The 18,609-nt window shown below is 37.9% G+C and overlaps 1 protein-coding gene across 8 annotated transcripts in view; it reads right to left on the bottom strand.

Annotated features, from left to right (window-relative positions):
- Positions 1–18,609, bottom strand: part of shank3a (SH3 and multiple ankyrin repeat domains 3a) — a 222,227-nt gene that overhangs the window by 136,006 nt on the left and 67,612 nt on the right. For all 8 annotated transcript variants that reach the window (XR_009925325.1, XR_009925326.1, XR_009925324.1 and 5 more), the window contains one exon: positions 1–184. This exon is cut by the window's left edge and continues 20 nt beyond it. Coding sequence is in view for 5 of the 8 variants with exons in the window: in XM_062421367.1 (XP_062277351.1) it covers positions 1–184 (184 nt within the window). In the remaining 3 variants the exon portion in view is untranslated. The remainder of the gene's footprint in view (positions 185–18,609) is intronic.

The raw sequence follows: 18,609 nt of genomic DNA, 5'->3' as shown, positions 1-18,609 counted from the left end.
CAATGGATGGGAAAGGGTATTCCCTTAGCTGTCTTTCCTCATCCAGAAACTTCCCAGCCTTTCCATTGTAAGCCGGTTGGAATAGGCCATAGTTGAGTACATCCTTCAGGCTCTGGTTGAGAGTACACAGGATCCGCTGTTTGGACCGCCAGATAGGAGCATCCACATTGAATTTCATGCATTTCTGCAGAGACAGGAGCAGAGGAGCGCAAAAGGTCAAGCATGTGTCATTTCATTAAATATCACATACTGTACTTTAGTCAAATAAAAATAAGAGATTGAAGAGTGATATTTTTTCTGATTCACATACATATAACATTTAGGTACTGAAAATGTGTTCGCATATTAAATAGGAACTCTTTCATCAGAGAGGCATTTATTGAACTTCCAATGTCATGCCCGGGGGGAAAAGCTAGACCTTTTGTTTTAATAAGCAAGTCACATAGGTAGGGTAGATTTTTACCATTATCCATCACTTTGCACTAAAGGTCATTCCCAGAGCCAGCACATTACTAAAGTAAACAAAACCATAATACAAGCGAAATTTCTTACAGAAACACTGAGACACTCATTTTTCAGGAACCTAAACCTTAGTAAAACTACATGTGTGCATTATTCGAGCTCTTAAAATGAAAACAGACAATGTTTAAATATTACACCAATAGCTGCAGAAGCACTGTCTCCAGTCATGAATGAAGCTCATAGGTATGGATGCCCATGGGTTATGGGAAAATAGAATCCACTAAGTGATTTTTGTGCTCTAATAAATAACTGTATATGTAATATATACAATGAAAGCCCCCTGTGGGATATAATCTTAATGTTATTCTCTCATCCATAAATTTCAGATGTAAAGAAGTAAGGTAATGGTTGGTTGATCATGACAAATGAAAAAAAAGATTTTACTCTTTTCTGGTTTGTCCAGACTGTAAGGTACTTTGGCTATTGGTGGTAGGCAGAGCATTTCCCACTAGTTACCACATTGTGGAGCCTGAGCTACAGACAGTAGAGAGAGAAGGAAAAGAGAGAGTGAAAAACCCACAAGTAATAAATCAATCACTGCTCCCTGCAATATTGATTTGGAACCTCAACTCCATCCTGTAAAGTACCACTATGTTCCTGACCCTCAGACCCAACTTTTAAGAAACCACACCTGCTGAATGCAATACATCACAACTAATATCCACATACAGATACACGCAAGCAGTTCTGACTGAAATGTGCATCCGTTGAAAAAGACTGAGTCAATTTCAATAAATAAAATTAAAACCAACTTTAGTTTACAGCCATGCAAGTGGCTCCATGAGGCTGTGCGTACACAGAACAGTGCTTTGAGATGAATGCTAATGTCAGCATGATAACATGCTTAGTTTAGTGAGTTAGTATGCTAACATTTGATAACTAACACAAAACTCAAAGCACAGTTTAGGCTAATGGGAATGCGTGCCTTTACTTAACAGACAGCAGCGACACAAACAGGAAATGTAATGGCGTTACAGATGAGGCCAGGGGGATTACCAAACTCCTCTGTGGACTATGAATGTCTGTACCAAATTGTGCCCATCAATCTGGCAGATTTTGAGATTTTTCGGTTGCATGGTGATACAACAGAAAATGTAAGAGGATCTCCAAAGTCATATGGATTCATTGTTTGGCCATCCACAATGTCAGTACGAAATTTAATGGCAATCAATCAATGTCAAAGCTGTTAAGATATTTTAGGCCACAGACTGACCAACACTGCGATCCCTTGCAGTATGCTAAAAAAATGACAGCCTGGCAATTTCAAAATGTTCTTCTCGTGGTCAGGCAATACTGTGGACAAATTTGTGAATAGGCTATGATGTCAAAGCAGGTAAAAAAACAAACAAGATTGTACAATTGTTTTTGTGCATTGTATCAGGCTTGAACTTCATCAAGTATCAAAATAACACTGTATGACGCTGTACTTGAAGAAGTGATCAGTATCAACCACCAGGATCTCAATTTGTCAGAGTTTAACAATCAAACTTTGTGGTGTGTCCAGTCTTTCCTTACTATTCAGTTACTTTAGTTGTCTTGCTCACTGGGCATTGAGTTAGCTAGTATCTATGTGTCATCTGCATAGTTGTGATACATGTGAAAAGAGATGCTTTGATGATAAATGATAAAATATGATCCAAAAGTATAATTTACTGAGCTCTACCAATAGAAGACAAAACATGCACATCAGCCTGAAGCCATCAGTAAACCATTTATTCACACTTTTCATTTATATATTTTTTTTTAAATGGAGGGCTTGGAGGATTTGGAAATTGGTCAGAGGTTTTGAAATCTCTGGAGAAAGGGGTGAGCTTTTATTGCAGATTAAAGTGCTGATTTGGGCCAGCCCCTATTATGCCTCTTAACAGTCTTATAAGGATCTTGTCAAGATGGCTTGATGAGGGTCTCATGTTCAACATGGTATCCATTAGATCATGCAATGATATCAGCCTAAAGCAATTTGGGGGGAAAGCGAAGACCACTGCAGAAATAGAGGTGATATAATTTCTGACATAATAATTGTTATTGATAAAAAGGCATCAGTTCATCAACAATTTTCCCCTGCAGACAGGTAGTAGGTAATGATGTCAGCAGTTTATAGAGCCAGTGAGTCACATTATCATCTAAATGTTCCATGATTGGTTGATGAGTATCTGACTGGGCTGAATTGATTTTGTATTGGTTGTTTCCGGACTTACATCTCATAATGAGTACTAAGCTTTTGAGAAGCAGTCTGTTTGTGTAACACCATCAAATCAGTCTCCCTCCAACCTACAAAAAGCCTGTGCTGTTTAATGTACGTCATAAACACTTCTTTATCATTCTGTTGGGAGGCCTCAAACTGAATTAGTGTAGTTGCACTTGAAGTTCTACAAAATAGACTACATACTGTAGACAGCTGTTGAACTTGTACTGGCAAGCACCTTTAGTTTGAAGGATGAAAAAAAGGGTTGTGGTAACAAGCAGCTTAATAAAACAACCCCTTTGGTGGTTTTGACAAGTTAAAATAAAATCAGTCTACATCTGGACTGGGCTCAAACCTATGATGATTAGAAAGAGCTCCATGTTAAGAGGTCAATTTCATTAGGCTTATAATATGACAAGAAAATGCACTGTCTTTTAAAAAGTCTGTCCGAAGAACAGTTTTGTCTGAGTTTTTTTTTATAAGTTACTTACACTTTACTAATAATTACAGAAATTGCCTCTTGAAACCACAATTTTAGATATATCTAGGAGTAACATTAGCATTGATAATGGCCAACTGGAAGATGATGATGATGGAGATTTACAGGGATTTAAATCTGTGTTAATCTTACTTACTTATATTTTCTAATGTCCTGTCACTAACTATGTGAAAACCCTAAAAAATAGCCACACAGCAACACATAAACAGACACATACTGCACAGAAACCAACAAATACACAGAGCTGTAAAGAAAAATAAATTGAGTTGTCATTACAAGACTTAATAGGACTTTCAGATAGAACTGTAGAAATGAAGCTCAGCGAAAGTTCAGTCAAGAAGACTCTAAAACATACAGGCATAATTGGTAACTTTCTGCCTTCTTAAAGAACATCTATTACCTAGTTTTCTATGTCTAGGGCGTTATCTCAATTGTTGCCAGTCACCTGTCAATCTCGGCAACCAATAGACTTCGACTGTGTGTGTATATGTTTTTTGTAAGTAGAATTTGTTAAGGCATGAGGAATCTTAGGATGGTGTTTATGGTTTCTTTTCTTAACCAAAACTCACTTCTAGAGGTCAACACTTGGAAAGTTATTCTCAATAATGACCACTGAACCAATAAAGCCACACAAAAAAACAGTGCAAGCCAAAGTCATTTTCAAGAGTGACTAAGTAATTACAGGTGAAATGAAAACTGATACATATGCAAGAAAAATAATAGAGGGTCACACTGGACTATAAAGTTTGACATATTTTTTTAAAGAAAAAAAAAAAGGTCTTTGGGTGAACATCATATTCTCTTTAATACTGTCGAACTGAAGTTTTTACCTGCAGGAATTGTCCGAGTCTGGGCACTGTGCCTTACTGAGTACAAGGTTAAGGTTATTAGACAATACATCAGAATCAGGACAATACAAGTTATCCAAATTAGATTTGGAGGAATTTGAAGAAAAAAAAGAGCACACAATGCCAAAACACTTGTTATTCTGCTTCTACTTTCGTCTCTGTTGATGTGTCACACAAATATATTTGCCTACTTTGTTTAAAAATTTAAATGTAACATCATCATTTCATTTTGGTTAAAGTTCTAACTAATTTTGGGCAGACATAAACAGGGAGACAGAGGGGAATGACCTGCAGAAAAGGTCCCTTGCCAGAATCAAACCAGGGGTGCTACCTTTATATGGCATGCGCCTTCACAACTCAGCTACCAAGGCACTCCTCAAACATGTACATTATTGGCCTTCAATTGCACATAATTCAGCATCCCTAAAGGATCCTAGAAGGATATTGCAGTCACAGATTTTTGCCATTTGAAGATTTAGTCAAATGGAACAGAATATATAAATCCAGTTGTTTGAGGGTAAGGTCAACATTCAGGAACAGATCATTCTTGGGATACTGTTATCGTGTCAGCCTGACACAATCAGTCCTCTGGTCATTGAAGGGATGACTCAAAACCATGGAGGGATACCAAGCTGTTTTTAAAAAGACCAGTGTGTAAGATTTAGTGATATCTAGTGGTGAGGTTGCAGATTGCAACCAACTGAATACCCCAACTGAATACCCCATAAAAACATAATAATTCTTAGTTTCACATGGTTATACAATAATTAAAACATATGACTATTATATTCCATTTCTGCCAAGTCCTTTCTACTTAATGACACTAAATTCTACAGACTTCAACATTAAGTAAAGGGAGAGACTTTCGGATTTTATAGACATTATTTTTTGATTAATTAAATCATCTATAACTTGTCCTTTGCAAAATATGTCATGTCCTCAAGTACATGTTTTAGGTCCTATATAATTTTCACTTTTCAATGCAAATATATCATACAAGATATTGATGCTTTGTGTCTTGTGTGACGGACCATCTTTTTTGTTGCTCTTGTCACTGCTTGGTTTTGTCTGCAGGGGAGGTTCCTGATTAGCTGGAACACATGTATAAAAGCCAGAGAAGCTGCCAGTCCAGTCTCCTCACTCTTCTCCCAGAGATGATCCTGCATTGTTTCACTCATCCACTCCTTACATGACTGATGTTACAGACTAACCCTACTATATGTTGATTTGTGTTAATTTTGACTACTTTGTTTTGATTCAATTTAATTTTGCATTATTGAGTACCTGTGTGACTCCCCTTTATTGCCACAGTCAAGAGCCAGACTGTGACATATTGTGAACAGTATTACATGCACTCCTTCTGCCAGCAGGTACATTCAAAGGAAATATGACATCTTTTAGGAAACTGAATAATTGTAGGTCCTTGGGTCTGTGTGTAATCATGTCCTTGTTAATCGGTTTGACTGTGTCTGTCTTTGTGTGAGCAGAGTTTGAGTAAATCCACAAAACAGATTTAAAGTCAGAATGAAACCCTGAGCCCTGAAATACTGTGTAGTGCATGCTGTCCACCTATACACTGCATCATGTCTCCTGCCCTGCCAGGACCTCATCCTGTCTGTACAGTGTGGACACTGTTTTGATATCCAGTGAAGCATCAGCAATGACATTTCATGTTGTTTCATAGAATTTTATTATTGAATAATGTTCAAAAAAGTACTGAAAAGCAGTGTATTTGTGCAATTATTTATAACATATTATTTATTCAATGTACATTATCTGAGCCCCTTGTCTCTGCAGTGACTGAAAATAATCGTACTTAGTAAGGCTTAAAATGTTATCAAATACAAATCTCACAGAGTGTCCCGTCCACTTGATCTTTTCTGTCCTATACCCCAAGAAGAGTGTTTCTTCAAGTCAGTCAGCCTTGATTATGTTGCTACATGGCTGCATTTGTAGTTTGGCATTGCATGAACTACATGAGCTGTATGGTTTAGCGTCATTCAAGCCAACTGGACCAATGTTCAATTTAAATCACAGTCAAAATTTCTACTGATGGATCCACAATCTCTCACTCCTTGTGTTGATAAATGCTGCAGTGTACTGGAACTTTTATAACTGCAGATATCAGACTGAGCAGACAGACTTCATACAATAGCACCAATCAAACTAACTGTTCCTCAGACCACAACTCCCCACAGACTTTTATTTCCACACAAGCCAGATGGCTAATTCATCTGTAACTGTCAACTCATCCGTACTTTACATTGGCTATTTTAGACTATTTGTCACACGGCATGTTCTGTTTCACAAAGATGGGGCTGGAGTGTTTTCTATTTATCTTTTTTTTCCTAATATCTTTATTATTTAATAAAGAGTAGTTTCAGAAAAGTGACGTTACTACTGTGTATACATATCTGTTTTGCAAGTGAGACTATCAGTGACAACCCAGTCTCACATCAAAACGTATCACAGCTACGTTGGTTCACAGTGCAAAACGTAGCCATCTCACAATTTGGGCTCAAAAATTGTGTGATGGCAACATGTTTTGTGGCGACACTTGAAAAATACTTCGTAATAACTAATAAACTAGACATCATATACATTCACTGACGGAGATTGTGAAAACAAAATGCATATTTCTCACTAGAAATGTCATCAAAAGGCATTTTAATGCCGAAACTATCTTAAAATATTACATTTTACACTGAGAATTAGAGGAATGGCAGCCATTTTATTTGTTTTCGCAGACAAAAACCTGAATGTCACATGACGTAAACACCGTGCTATAGAAAAGAATAGGGCAGAAAAAACGTAGCCATCTCACACTTTTTGAGCCCAAATTGTGAGATGGCTACGTTTTGCACTGTGGACCAACGTAGCTGTGATACGTTTTGATGTGAGACTGGGTGTCAGTGAACAACAGGTTCCATTTGACAGGTTGTGTAATGAGAGGCCAAATGCAGTGTGGGATTTTTAATGCGTCCTTTTCCCTGGGGAAATAAGAGATGACTATCAGTGTTGTACTAATATGTCTGTGTTGTCTCACCATTCTTTAAGGTGACAAATGATATATTGAATAAATACCATTCAATACAATTATGCCAGTTTGTTATAACATAAATAACTCATATATAAGTTGAACAGTAATGGTTCAAATACCACTTTCACTTCAAATTATAGCACCTAAAATATGAACATCAATTTGATGGCTACAGAAATGTATATGTCCCAGGTTTCACAAAGTGTGGTCAGCATTTAGGGCCATTGTACTCACCCACTAATTTAATCTGAGCATGCAGCTGGTGTCAACTTAAGTATGTGAGGGTTCAGTACACCAGTAATGAGGTTAGACCATGCTGTTCAAATGAATGAAAATGAGACATAATTTTGGCCGTGTCTTAAAATTAGTGATTTAATTCACATTGATCATTGGTTTTCTTATATATAGAAGGACAAACAGCCAGCGTGCTAATTCATCAGCTGAATTATCATTAATATTTAATGCATTTAAACTTTGACAAATAATAATGACAGGAAAAAAGGGAAGGGATAAATAAAATACACATGGGTGGAGTGAGAAAGATGGTGAGTGGAGATTAGCATGATATTTACAGACAATAGGCACCAGTGCAGAATGTATTACTTCAATGCAACAAAACCAAAAAAAACAAGATCTGGAGGTTACACAGTGTTGAATGGCAGTAAATTGTAAAGTATTGTAGATGTTCTCCAACAAACCTGAGCACTCTGGTGAAGGAAGTGAACAATCTCCACATGTCTTACAGTAAATACCATTATTGTGCTTTATAAAACTGTGATTGTGTTTGGCTTCCACATGTGAACTGTACCACTGTTGTTGTTGAAGAATGTTTTGGAAATTCAGAAAAGCCTTTACAGCAGCTGAGCTATAGTTTTCAGACTGTCACTTCTCACCTTATTTCTTTATTTGACACAAGTCAATACCTTTATATTTTGCATATTATATTTGACTAGCAGTAGAATGCCTTGTTCATCAATCAATGGAGTTTAAGGGTTTAGCAGTGATTGTTATTGTGGAGGGTGTTGTTAATAAGAAGAGACACTGTGTTCAGCTGACCTGCTGCAGGTAATTAAACTGATCTTTTTAACAACAGGTTTTAATCTTGCTTTCCTTTGTCTCTGTGTCCTCTCTTCCTTTTATTTTGCTGCTGTGCTCCACACCCACTTTGAATTAATGGACAGGTCTTTTACTGATTTGCTGTTCCTCTGTGTTAGTGAACACAAGGGTCTTCTCTCAAAGTGTCCCAGAGATCTAAATAAATGCTATGAATGAATCTTCCCTTCTCTCTAGTCCCCCCCTTTGAACTGCAATGCAGAGCCAGCCAGACTGGATCCAACATTCATAGCACGAAAGAGAGAGAGTAAGTGCAGCAGACAAACAAATGAAGTGACTGAATCAGAGAGAGACAGAGAGAGAAAGATTGTGAAAAATGACTTTCCCACCAAGAGTAGGCTATTGTGCAGTCACTGAGTATATGTCTGTTGATCACAGGGATAGGTTTTGATGGCACAATTACAACCTTTGCATTAGTATTAGGTAGTAGGCAATATAAATCTTTACAGAAAATAAATTACCTCTCTCCTAGATTTTAGGAAATTTGGGGAGGTTTTTCTATTATCACACAACATATTGCATATTGCCTTTGTCATGGATGGAATCTATTGGTAGTTTTTCACTTCACAGTATCTCTCACACATATTTAGTCAAATCTTGATATGTGAATGTTAACATGATTATTTCTTTGGGAATGCCACTAAAACAACAATTCGATGTTGTGTTAACTTCGTCATTGTCATACCATAGTGTGTTTAAAAATGAATTCTTTACATTATTAATTGAATGCTACTGTTTGTGACACCTGTTGAAAAAAGTGGGATACACCATGACTCTACCCCTGAATTATAATCTTGACAGACACCTCGTAAATCTTGGCGTCAACTATACAGCAGCTGCTCCTGCTGAAGTTTGGCCGTGGTTGAACATTTTTAGCTGACTGCTTTGGATCACCAAGTGACCACAGCAACCACTGCAAAACACACCAAGGAAAATAAAGCAGGAGCTAATTGTACTGGTGTCTGAGTTCCCTGAATTACTGTGCATACTTTTTCACCAGCAGTGATCAAACAAGTCAATTTATTCAAAAACAATTGTTGAAGTTTGATTATCTGGTCTGGGCCACAATTAGCTAAACTTTATTTTAAAATATTCCCTCCATTCACAACTACACCCCACTTCATTATATTAAGTGATGATAGATGGATATCATGAATCTGTTGCATATAGATGGTACGTGTCATTAGTAGAATCATAGGCAAATGGTAGCAGCAACAGCAGAGTTTCACCATGCTGCCAAACTACAAAGCACTGCTTGCTGACAGATACAGTGATAGCAGCTTGCTGCCTGAAAACACATTAAGTGCCAGTGAGTAAATACACGTGCATGTGTGTCAAACAGGGTAAACCCTCACTGCAGAGGCCGGTGAGTGATCATCTGCTCTGGCATTCAATATTCAACCATGTGTAACTACATTCTACTACTGTAAAGCCCTGATCTGTGTTTAGAAGGCATAACAGTATCACAGCAATGCCAAGAGAAAGAGACAATTGATGTACAATAACAATAAGCTCAATTTTGAGATGATGTTGCACGTGTACCATATTATTACAAGAACTGGTATTATTCGTTTATCATTTTATAGTATGTGAGCATACATACCATGAACAGGTTCAATATAATGGGCCATGTATGCATCACTGCTTTGTACTTTGTTGAATAACCTTCAGTTCTACATAGTGAAAGTGTAAGAACAACACAGCCTTGGCAACACTCCTGTAGCACTAAAATGATAATGGAAGAGAGATGGAAAAAATAAGAAGTGGAGAGAGAGAGAGTGCTGTGAGGTGCTTTACTAAACTGCAGAGATGTGGCTGGTCACGACACTTCAGCAGGCCACCCCACCACGGCAGATTTTCACGAGGAATGCTGAATCACTTTCTTTTGTCAAAGTTTATGTGTTGCTCTCCCTTTTGTCTATGTGTTCAGCTTCTCTGGCCGTGTGTGTTTATTAAAGTACCTGCATGTCAAACTCATTCACACACTGCTTGAGATCAGACTCTCAGGGGTATGACATTTTTTCTCTTCAGTGTCTCTCTCATCATCACACTCTTTCATCAAAGACCAAGCCTTGATCTTTTGTCTGTTTAAATTAGAGACATAAGTGAAAGATGATTGGACAGAAGAATACAGGCTTGAAGGGGGAGATGAGAGACAAACAGCAGATCACACTCGTGGAGCATGGAGGGACAATGAACAGAGGATGTGTGAGGGAGGAGGAGAGAGAGAGCTATGTGGTTTCAGTTAATCAATGTATTGGACGCCTAAAGCAAGACATCGATCATTGGGTATTCGGAAGGTAAAGCTAACTACATTAAAAGTATTAGTTTCTTTATGCCACTTAAAATCAAAAAAGCAATAATTCTTGCAACTGTACAGTCTGTTTAAAGAAGAATACTGCACTTTAAAATATGTGATTTGAATAAAAAAACTAATGCATAAGAAAGGAGGCAATTCTGTCCTACCTACCCAGTTGACTTTATATCTAGTAGGGGTATCGTGATTTTGATTCTAAATCGAAAATCATCAAACAACATTTTAAAGACAACACAGCGTTAGGTGACACCATGGTCACTGCTGGAGAACTGGATAATCCTCCTGCTTCCCTGAAGTCACTGGTGTGGCAACATTTTGCTTTTTGTGATTTGTATAAGCAATCAATTCCTATTTTCAATCCCTATTCACAGGCTTTCAGTCAATATATGTCTTGGCAACACAGGGATGCCATTGTTTTGTATGTAAGTTGTTTATTATTGTTGTGCCAATTTACAATAGTAGAGTTTTTGTATATGGATAGACAGCGGAGAGTGTCTGTGTTACGGGAATATTAGAGCAAAGTGATGATAGGACATTCTGAGCCTTTAATGTCAAACGAATGTCTTGCAAGCTAAAAAAAGACTGTATTAATGGACTGTTAATTAATGGTCATTCCTATTGTTATTTTTTGTTTCATAATAAACTAGTTCAAAAATTTGGAACTACAGTTCCCACAATGCTTAGGTGGATAAAGGCATGAAGTAAAGTTTATTGGCTAGACCTGAAGTTGGAGACACTATTTTTGGGGAAATGGGATATATTCATAGACCTGAAAAATATAACTTACACTGAATATAACAAAATATGTATCATGTACAGTAACAGTCAAAAGTTTGGAGACATCTTTCCATTCACTTGAATGAGAAAGTGTGTCCAAACTTTTGACTGGTACTATATATGTGTTCAGAATTGACTAATTGATGTAAATTGCATCAAAAGGTTCAAAGGGTTAACAAGTCCTATCTTGATAGCATGCTATATTCTGATTTGTAATATCTATGTGCCATACATATTAAACAAAATGGGTTGAATGATTTTCTCTGAAATGATAATAAAAAAATACAAGCCAGTGTGAACACAAGTTCAAGTAAGTGCAAACAGATCGACTAAGTGGAAAGAAACACACACACAAACACACATTACATCATTCCACAACTCAATTCAAAACACGGCCCAAAAGTGCCTTACTAATTAAGATGTATTGTTTGTGTGTGTTTGTTCATGATTATGCAAGCAAGGATGATGCATGGAGCAAGACATGACTATAGTATCTCCAAAGACACAGATGGCATCCAGTCACAATAGAAAGAGACAGGGCATTGTCGATGCCTTGATGCCTTTTAGCAAGTAGTGATGCATCGACAGAGAAGAGAAAGGAGAGTGAAGCGTAGTGGTGAAGTGAAGTGAAAGAAGAAGAGAGGAATGCTGAGATGATGGAGTGTAATGACTCTCACACAGCCCTGTCTCCATCTCCCAAGACCTCTGGCTGTCGTTGCCCAGATGACATATACACTAATTAACAGTGCTGAGCCTCTTACTGAATGAGGAGAGAGCTAAGTGTCCTAACCAGTGCCTTAAGGGGATAATACATATTGCTAGTTTTGCTAACAGGTTTGGGTTTATTTGACAGAAAGGTTAAATAAACGTTCTCTCCTTGTATCCTCCTCTGGCTCTCTGCTCTATGAGTTTCCTTCTGTTTGGATGGAGTCCAGGGTGATAACAGGTGCATATGTTTCTTCTTCTGGTGATACTGTAGGAATAGACTCAGCAACGGGCATATAAACTAATACTGTTCCATCTTTCCACCCTTCTTATTTTATGGCACAGTTAAAGGGCCAGTGTGTAAAATTTAGGGGAATCTACTGGCAAAAATGTAATAGAATATTCATAAATGTGTTGTAATTAGTGAATAATAAAGTGAAAGTAAGAATTGTTGTGTTTCTGTTACCTTAGAATGAGTCCTTTATGTCTAAATAAGGAGCGGGAGCCTCTACCACAGAGTCTTGTTGCACCAACAACTACCCACAGTAGCCCAGAATGGACAAACCTGATACTAGGGCCGTAAAGATGACTGCAATACTTTGGTCATGTGATGCCTACAGCTTAAGGTTATACTCATGAACAATAACTGTCTCATAAACTCAGTTCTTTACATTGAGTGACAAATTAAAAAGGGGAATGGGAGTCAGTTACAGACTGGGGCGATGTAATTAAAAGTTACACCACTCCAAACCCAAGTTTGTTAGATGTTCACTGGTGTGTGAGTGCAGACACAGTCACCAAAGTGTGGTATGCCAATATCTTTCACAGGTCCTCTCCTCTCTGTTAAGCCTGGTTAGCTGTATGCTAAAGAGCTGAGCCAGGGATTGTTGCTAAATTTTCAAGTGCTGAAAAGGCAAGAGCTATTTTTTGTTAGGCATTGCTTTCTTAAGTGTCTAGTACCACATACAATATGTCCGTTTCTTAACACTTATATGTTTTCATGGTCTTATGATTGTTATGTGACAAACATTTTTAAAAACCTAATATAGGGTGTTTTATTCAGCAACAGTAGCTTTAAACTTAAATGATCATTTGATGCAGCATGTAGAAACTAACCCCTCAATTTTAAACAAAATGTCTAAGTATAATCATTCTTCATATATAAGTGAAATATGTTTAGAAACCTTTAATGTTAAAAACACCACCAGCCATCCTTTTCTCATCCTCTAATGACTGCATGCAGCAAGTCAACCATGAAGATTGCTGTTACAAGCGAGCGTGTCATCAGGACACATCTGGCTACTCACAAACTAATATAAACACACAATGTCCTCATTTGTGTCTATCATAGTCAGTATCCACATACATTTGTTTCAGAATGGCACAGTCTGACCCCTTTTGGTAATCACATACTGCAGCTGAGCTCACTTTCAACTGATAACTCAGAATCTGTTTGATATGGGGTATTATCAACTAAACACCATGATCAAGCCTCTCTCTTTAATCTTAAGGAATCTATAATCTAATCTATAGGAAACCAACTCTGGGTCCACACACAGTGGACTGGCTAGTCCATTTCCAAATCCCATAGCATACAATGATAACACCACCCAGGACTTTGCATCTGAACTATTACCATCCTACGTCCTGAGACAAGGAGGGAAAAACAGCATTGATTCAATTAGCTTGGATTAATAGGCTACCATCAAGATTCAGACACCTTGAAAGATGCCATTTGATCACACACTATACACTCTATTCACACAGAAAATGCTGAGGCCGGACTTTCCTTAATTATGGACAATGGTGCGTGATTCATGCTGTCCATTTGATACGAACAGCTGAGTTTAATTTGTGTTGAAGTGGCATGTTAAGGAAAGTAGAGCAGAAAGCTGATGTGTGTGTGGGGGTAATCTTTGCCAAGTACTATAGAAGCAGTACAGCACAAATCCTAGGGTTTAATACTGATCTTACCTTACAAGACAGAGCCAAACAACTAACAAATAAATGATGGCCTAGAGAAACAAAGTAAATTATAGCAATTTTACCAAATAATGTGAGAAAATGACGCCCATGTGTACCTTGGTGTTATGTCATAGCCGGCTTACACCTGAGACGGTCACTTAGGAGAAAATTCATTATCATGACTAAGAAGTGTATTTGAATGTTGTAAGAGCTGCAACGCTCAATGTTCTTTATCTATAGGCAACTTAGCATATAATTATGGAGCAGATTAGTCCCAAGTCTGAACAGTTTGCCATTAGTACATCTGACGAGTTACACCATCACACCAGCCAAGAGAGGACATATTTATCACGTCAAACCTAGTTAAAGAGTGCAATTTACAATATTTTATTCAAGCCAACTTTAAATATCGACAGTACAACGATGTTATCATGGTAAAGATTCCAATACACAAAGAGATAAAATCTATTGTTTTCTCTGCTTTCATTGGAGAGGGGATAATTGCAGTTTAAGAATTGTTGTAGAGAGATAGAGACAAACAGTAAGTGAGAGAGGAGTACTGTAGAGTCAAGACAGGCAGGAAGAGAAACAGAGAAAGTGTATTGGTAAAAGTGTGAGAGAGGGAGAGATTATAGATGTGTAGTTCTAACTGCTTCAAATTGAGCAGCTTCAATTGCTGAGACTGAGAGGAAGCTTGTGTTTCATCTGCAGAGAACCCTGGACCTGAATCTGTAAAGAGCTACAAGGCTGTTACCTCCGGTCAGTAGCCACTGGCAAACACTTCACATCCAGCATTTGCCCTGGTTTGCACTACAAACTCTCACTCACAAGCAGCAGATGACCGCTAAAGTCTGCTAAAACTTTGCTTTCTGAACTCCTGTGAATGTCTGGGTCTGGCAGATCTTTAAGTGGGAATGTGGTGTTATAATAACTAATAATATCTGTTCACTTGTTACACACAGAATCAAAACTACAGATGGAAACAAAAGGGTTCAGGTATGGAAACAACACTGATGAGCTTATGCTTTTAATCCCTACATGGAAATTAGAGAACACTTGAGGCACTTATGGTAACACTATGAAGAATGGCAAAACACATCCATGGTTATCAAAATGTACACATACTGTACAGCACACATACACAAACACACAGTACTGACTGCAAAAACAGGTGTTGCTACAAAGATATTCTGCAGCAGTGTCTAAGCCAAACTTTCTTTCTGTCTCGGCCTCTCTTACACACTGTGCATTTTAAACCTGCACTACATTTCTCTGCAGCCTCCCTTGTAGGACCACAGCAGCACAACACAGAAGGCTATCCTGCATCTTATCAGTCACGTCAGATGGAGGCTCTCTGCAGTCAGCAAACACACTGGTAACTTGAAATATGCTTTCCACAGAGATTTTAAAGAGGGAAACGTGTTTGTGTCACAGGGCAGATTTATCCTGCCTCTCAGCCTTTTTCTTTTCACTTAAGCTTCTGTTTCCTTAAATTTACATATCATCAGCCAGTTATTCTAAGTGTGTCAAGGAGCAGTGCACCCTAGCTGGTTGCCAAGGAAACTTCTTGAAATTTTCAAACTGGCCAGTACAGCTCACTGGTTGAAGATTTTTAAGGATATACATTTCTTCAGCCACTATTTAAATGCTCCTCAGCATATCTGCCCATTTGTGTAATAATAACCCTTCAGTTGATTGATGATGCCCACTTCCACTTCCAAATGCAAATGTATTATTTGATCACACTTTCCATTTTCTAAGTTAAGCGTATTAATCATTTACAAGCAATATCTCCAAAACAAACACACTAAATGATAAGAGGGCAGAGGAAATAAAATAAATCGGCTGCATAAAAATGCTGTTTTCAGCTGTTGATAAAGATTTTACAACTGGGTAACACTGATAATATATTATGTGTATTTATCTACACAATTATTTTTTGTTAAATGTATGTTCTTTACTCTGTTTTCATGTTTATTCCTATATGGATCGACACTCAGGATGTATGTTATTATTGCATGACATCTCATTGATTCAAATTAAGATTTTTCTTTCTCAAGTGCAACCTGCTCAAGAGAGCAAGAGGGAGAGATGGGGAGAGATTTGACCCAGTGTAGCACCCTGTCCCCATATTCTCATCTCACTCCCCATTCATCCCTCTTCCTTCTGAGCTCAATTGTAGACTCTTTTGTGTTATGGGTCTGATTGTTTTCTCAAGTGTTACTGCTGGAGTCATGTCTGAACCCATGTGACAATACTGAGACGTCACCTGCCACCTTCTTTTTTCAGATCACTGCCCACCTAACCTTTCCCACATACTGTATAAGGACTGTCACTGTAGCGATGTCCTACTTTGTCATCCTGGTTATCTATCCATCAAATGCTGTCTGGGTACTCTTTCCAAAGAATTTCTGCTGGATCTAGTCAGTCTCTTTAAAATAATATATTGAAGTAGAGACAGTGATAAAGATAGAAAGATATCTCAGCAACACTAAATAACTAAATAATTATTAAACCTATATACAGTATATACCAACAGGTGACACTTTAAAGCTATTGGGCATAATGTCAAATTGAACATTGTGCACAGCATTCAGTTTACCAGGAATTATACTCTTATGTACACTCACTTGCAAGTTTATTAGGTAGGCTACACCTGGCTAAAACTCATTCATTCATTCATTTATTCATTTATTCATACATTCATACATACATACATACATACATACATACATACATACATACATACATACATACATACATACATACATACATACATACATACATACAACCTCCAATAAGTGCTACCTTCATATTTGGTCAACATCAATAGGTCAGACCAAATATTTGAAACCTTTCAGTATCTCATAATACTGTTCAACAGTACTACAAACTACTGGCTTCAGAATGATCTTAAAGGTGAATCAGCACCTCTTGCAATAAAAATTCAACATTATAACCTTCATGAAAGTCGTTCATTTCAAGGTTGCTGTAATAGACTGCATTAGTTTTAGCTATATTTGTACCTGAATTTTACGCTTGTGTAGCTCTTTGTGACCTTGCTCTGGGAAAGGTGCTATACTGAATAAACTTAATAGTAAGTGTAAAACTGCCAGGCCTCTGTTGGATTTTTGAAGTTTGCAGTGAACATTTGAATTCATATCATTGCATCACACACAAACACACATTATTACAGTGACGTGTTTATCCATGCAGCACATAGTCATGACAAATACACACATATCCTGCACAGGTGTGCTTTACTGTTACACACACACACACACACACACACACACACACACACACACACACACACACACACACACACACACACACACACACACACGCACAGTGCATACTCCTTGCTGCATCCACAACATTCTTTTCAAGAATAAGCTGACTACAAACAACGTGACAAGAGGAGACACAAGAGTACAGTCTAGATGGAGTGGAGGAATAAGGCGTGAGATTGTGAGTGACAAGCCATTTTTGTGCTGCTTCTCGAGATTTAATTCAAGATTGACTAACTTGTGAGTTGGAGTCATAAGGAAAATGCTGAACTTGCTACAGAAGCTACAATCTGGAAGAAGCATATGACACAATTGTGGTGCACACTCCCAAGTGTAAATGTGAGCATACAGTGAGACACAAGCATGACATGACCTGACTAAATATATACGTATACCATGTCTGTTTATGCATGTATTAACACACAATCACACATAGACACACACTAGCAAACACAACAAATATCGATTAAAGTCCTCATCTCCATTACATTGACAGGCGAGACTGAATATGCCAACAAGATCTATAATTGACCCCTCCAAGCTTATTAAAAAGGAAAAACTTAAATATCACATATTTGACATAGGACATAGGTGCTTCGCATTTCTCTTGATCATCTGTGAGATGTTTCTACACCTGTCTGTGTAAGATCTCACAGCTGACATTGCATATCAGAGCAAAAAACCAAGCCATAAGGTCGAAGGAACTGCCTCTGCCACAGAGACAACATTGTGTCAAGGCACAGATCTGGGAAAGGGTACAAAAAATGCCTGCAACATTAAAGGTGCCCAAATGCTGGTGCTCAGACTGTGAGAAACAATATGTTCTGGTCTGATGAAACAAAGATTGGACTGTTAAGGTCCGTCCACACTGAGAATAATAACGTCCTGTAAACAGCGGTGTCCAGCACGCGCTGCGTGCTCCAGCTGTGTCTGCAGCTAATTATTGATGAAATGTTAGAGCTGTCCGTTGTACGGAGAAATAAAAAGAAAAACCAGGGGAATTCAGAGGTGGGTGCTGATTCAAGGTGTTGATCAGAAGTATATTAGACACTAGTTGCTGTGATGTTTCAGTATTTACAGACCAAACTGACCCGCAGCAGATGTTGAAGCGCAGTGTGTAAAAGCGCACCACTGTGGCACTAACAAATGTTGTGAGCACAGATCCGCCCACAAAGACCTGCTAGTTTTGTTGTTTATTATAATAGAGGACAAAGTTCCAGCACCTTTGTAATTATAAGGACCTATCTAAAGAAATGAGAACCGTCCTCCCAAGTCTGAGCATCATAAATGTAGATCACCATATTTAAAACCAAGATAATACAAACAGGTTAAATTACATTTTGTGCAA

This window comes from Scomber scombrus, chromosome 6, assembly GCF_963691925.1.
Source record: "Scomber scombrus chromosome 6, fScoSco1.1, whole genome shotgun sequence".
In the NCBI taxonomy this organism is placed as follows: Eukaryota; Metazoa; Chordata; class Actinopteri; order Scombriformes; family Scombridae; genus Scomber; species Scomber scombrus.
The sequence above is the reverse complement of the archived record's forward strand: the minus strand, read 5'-3'. Positions and strand labels throughout refer to the sequence as shown.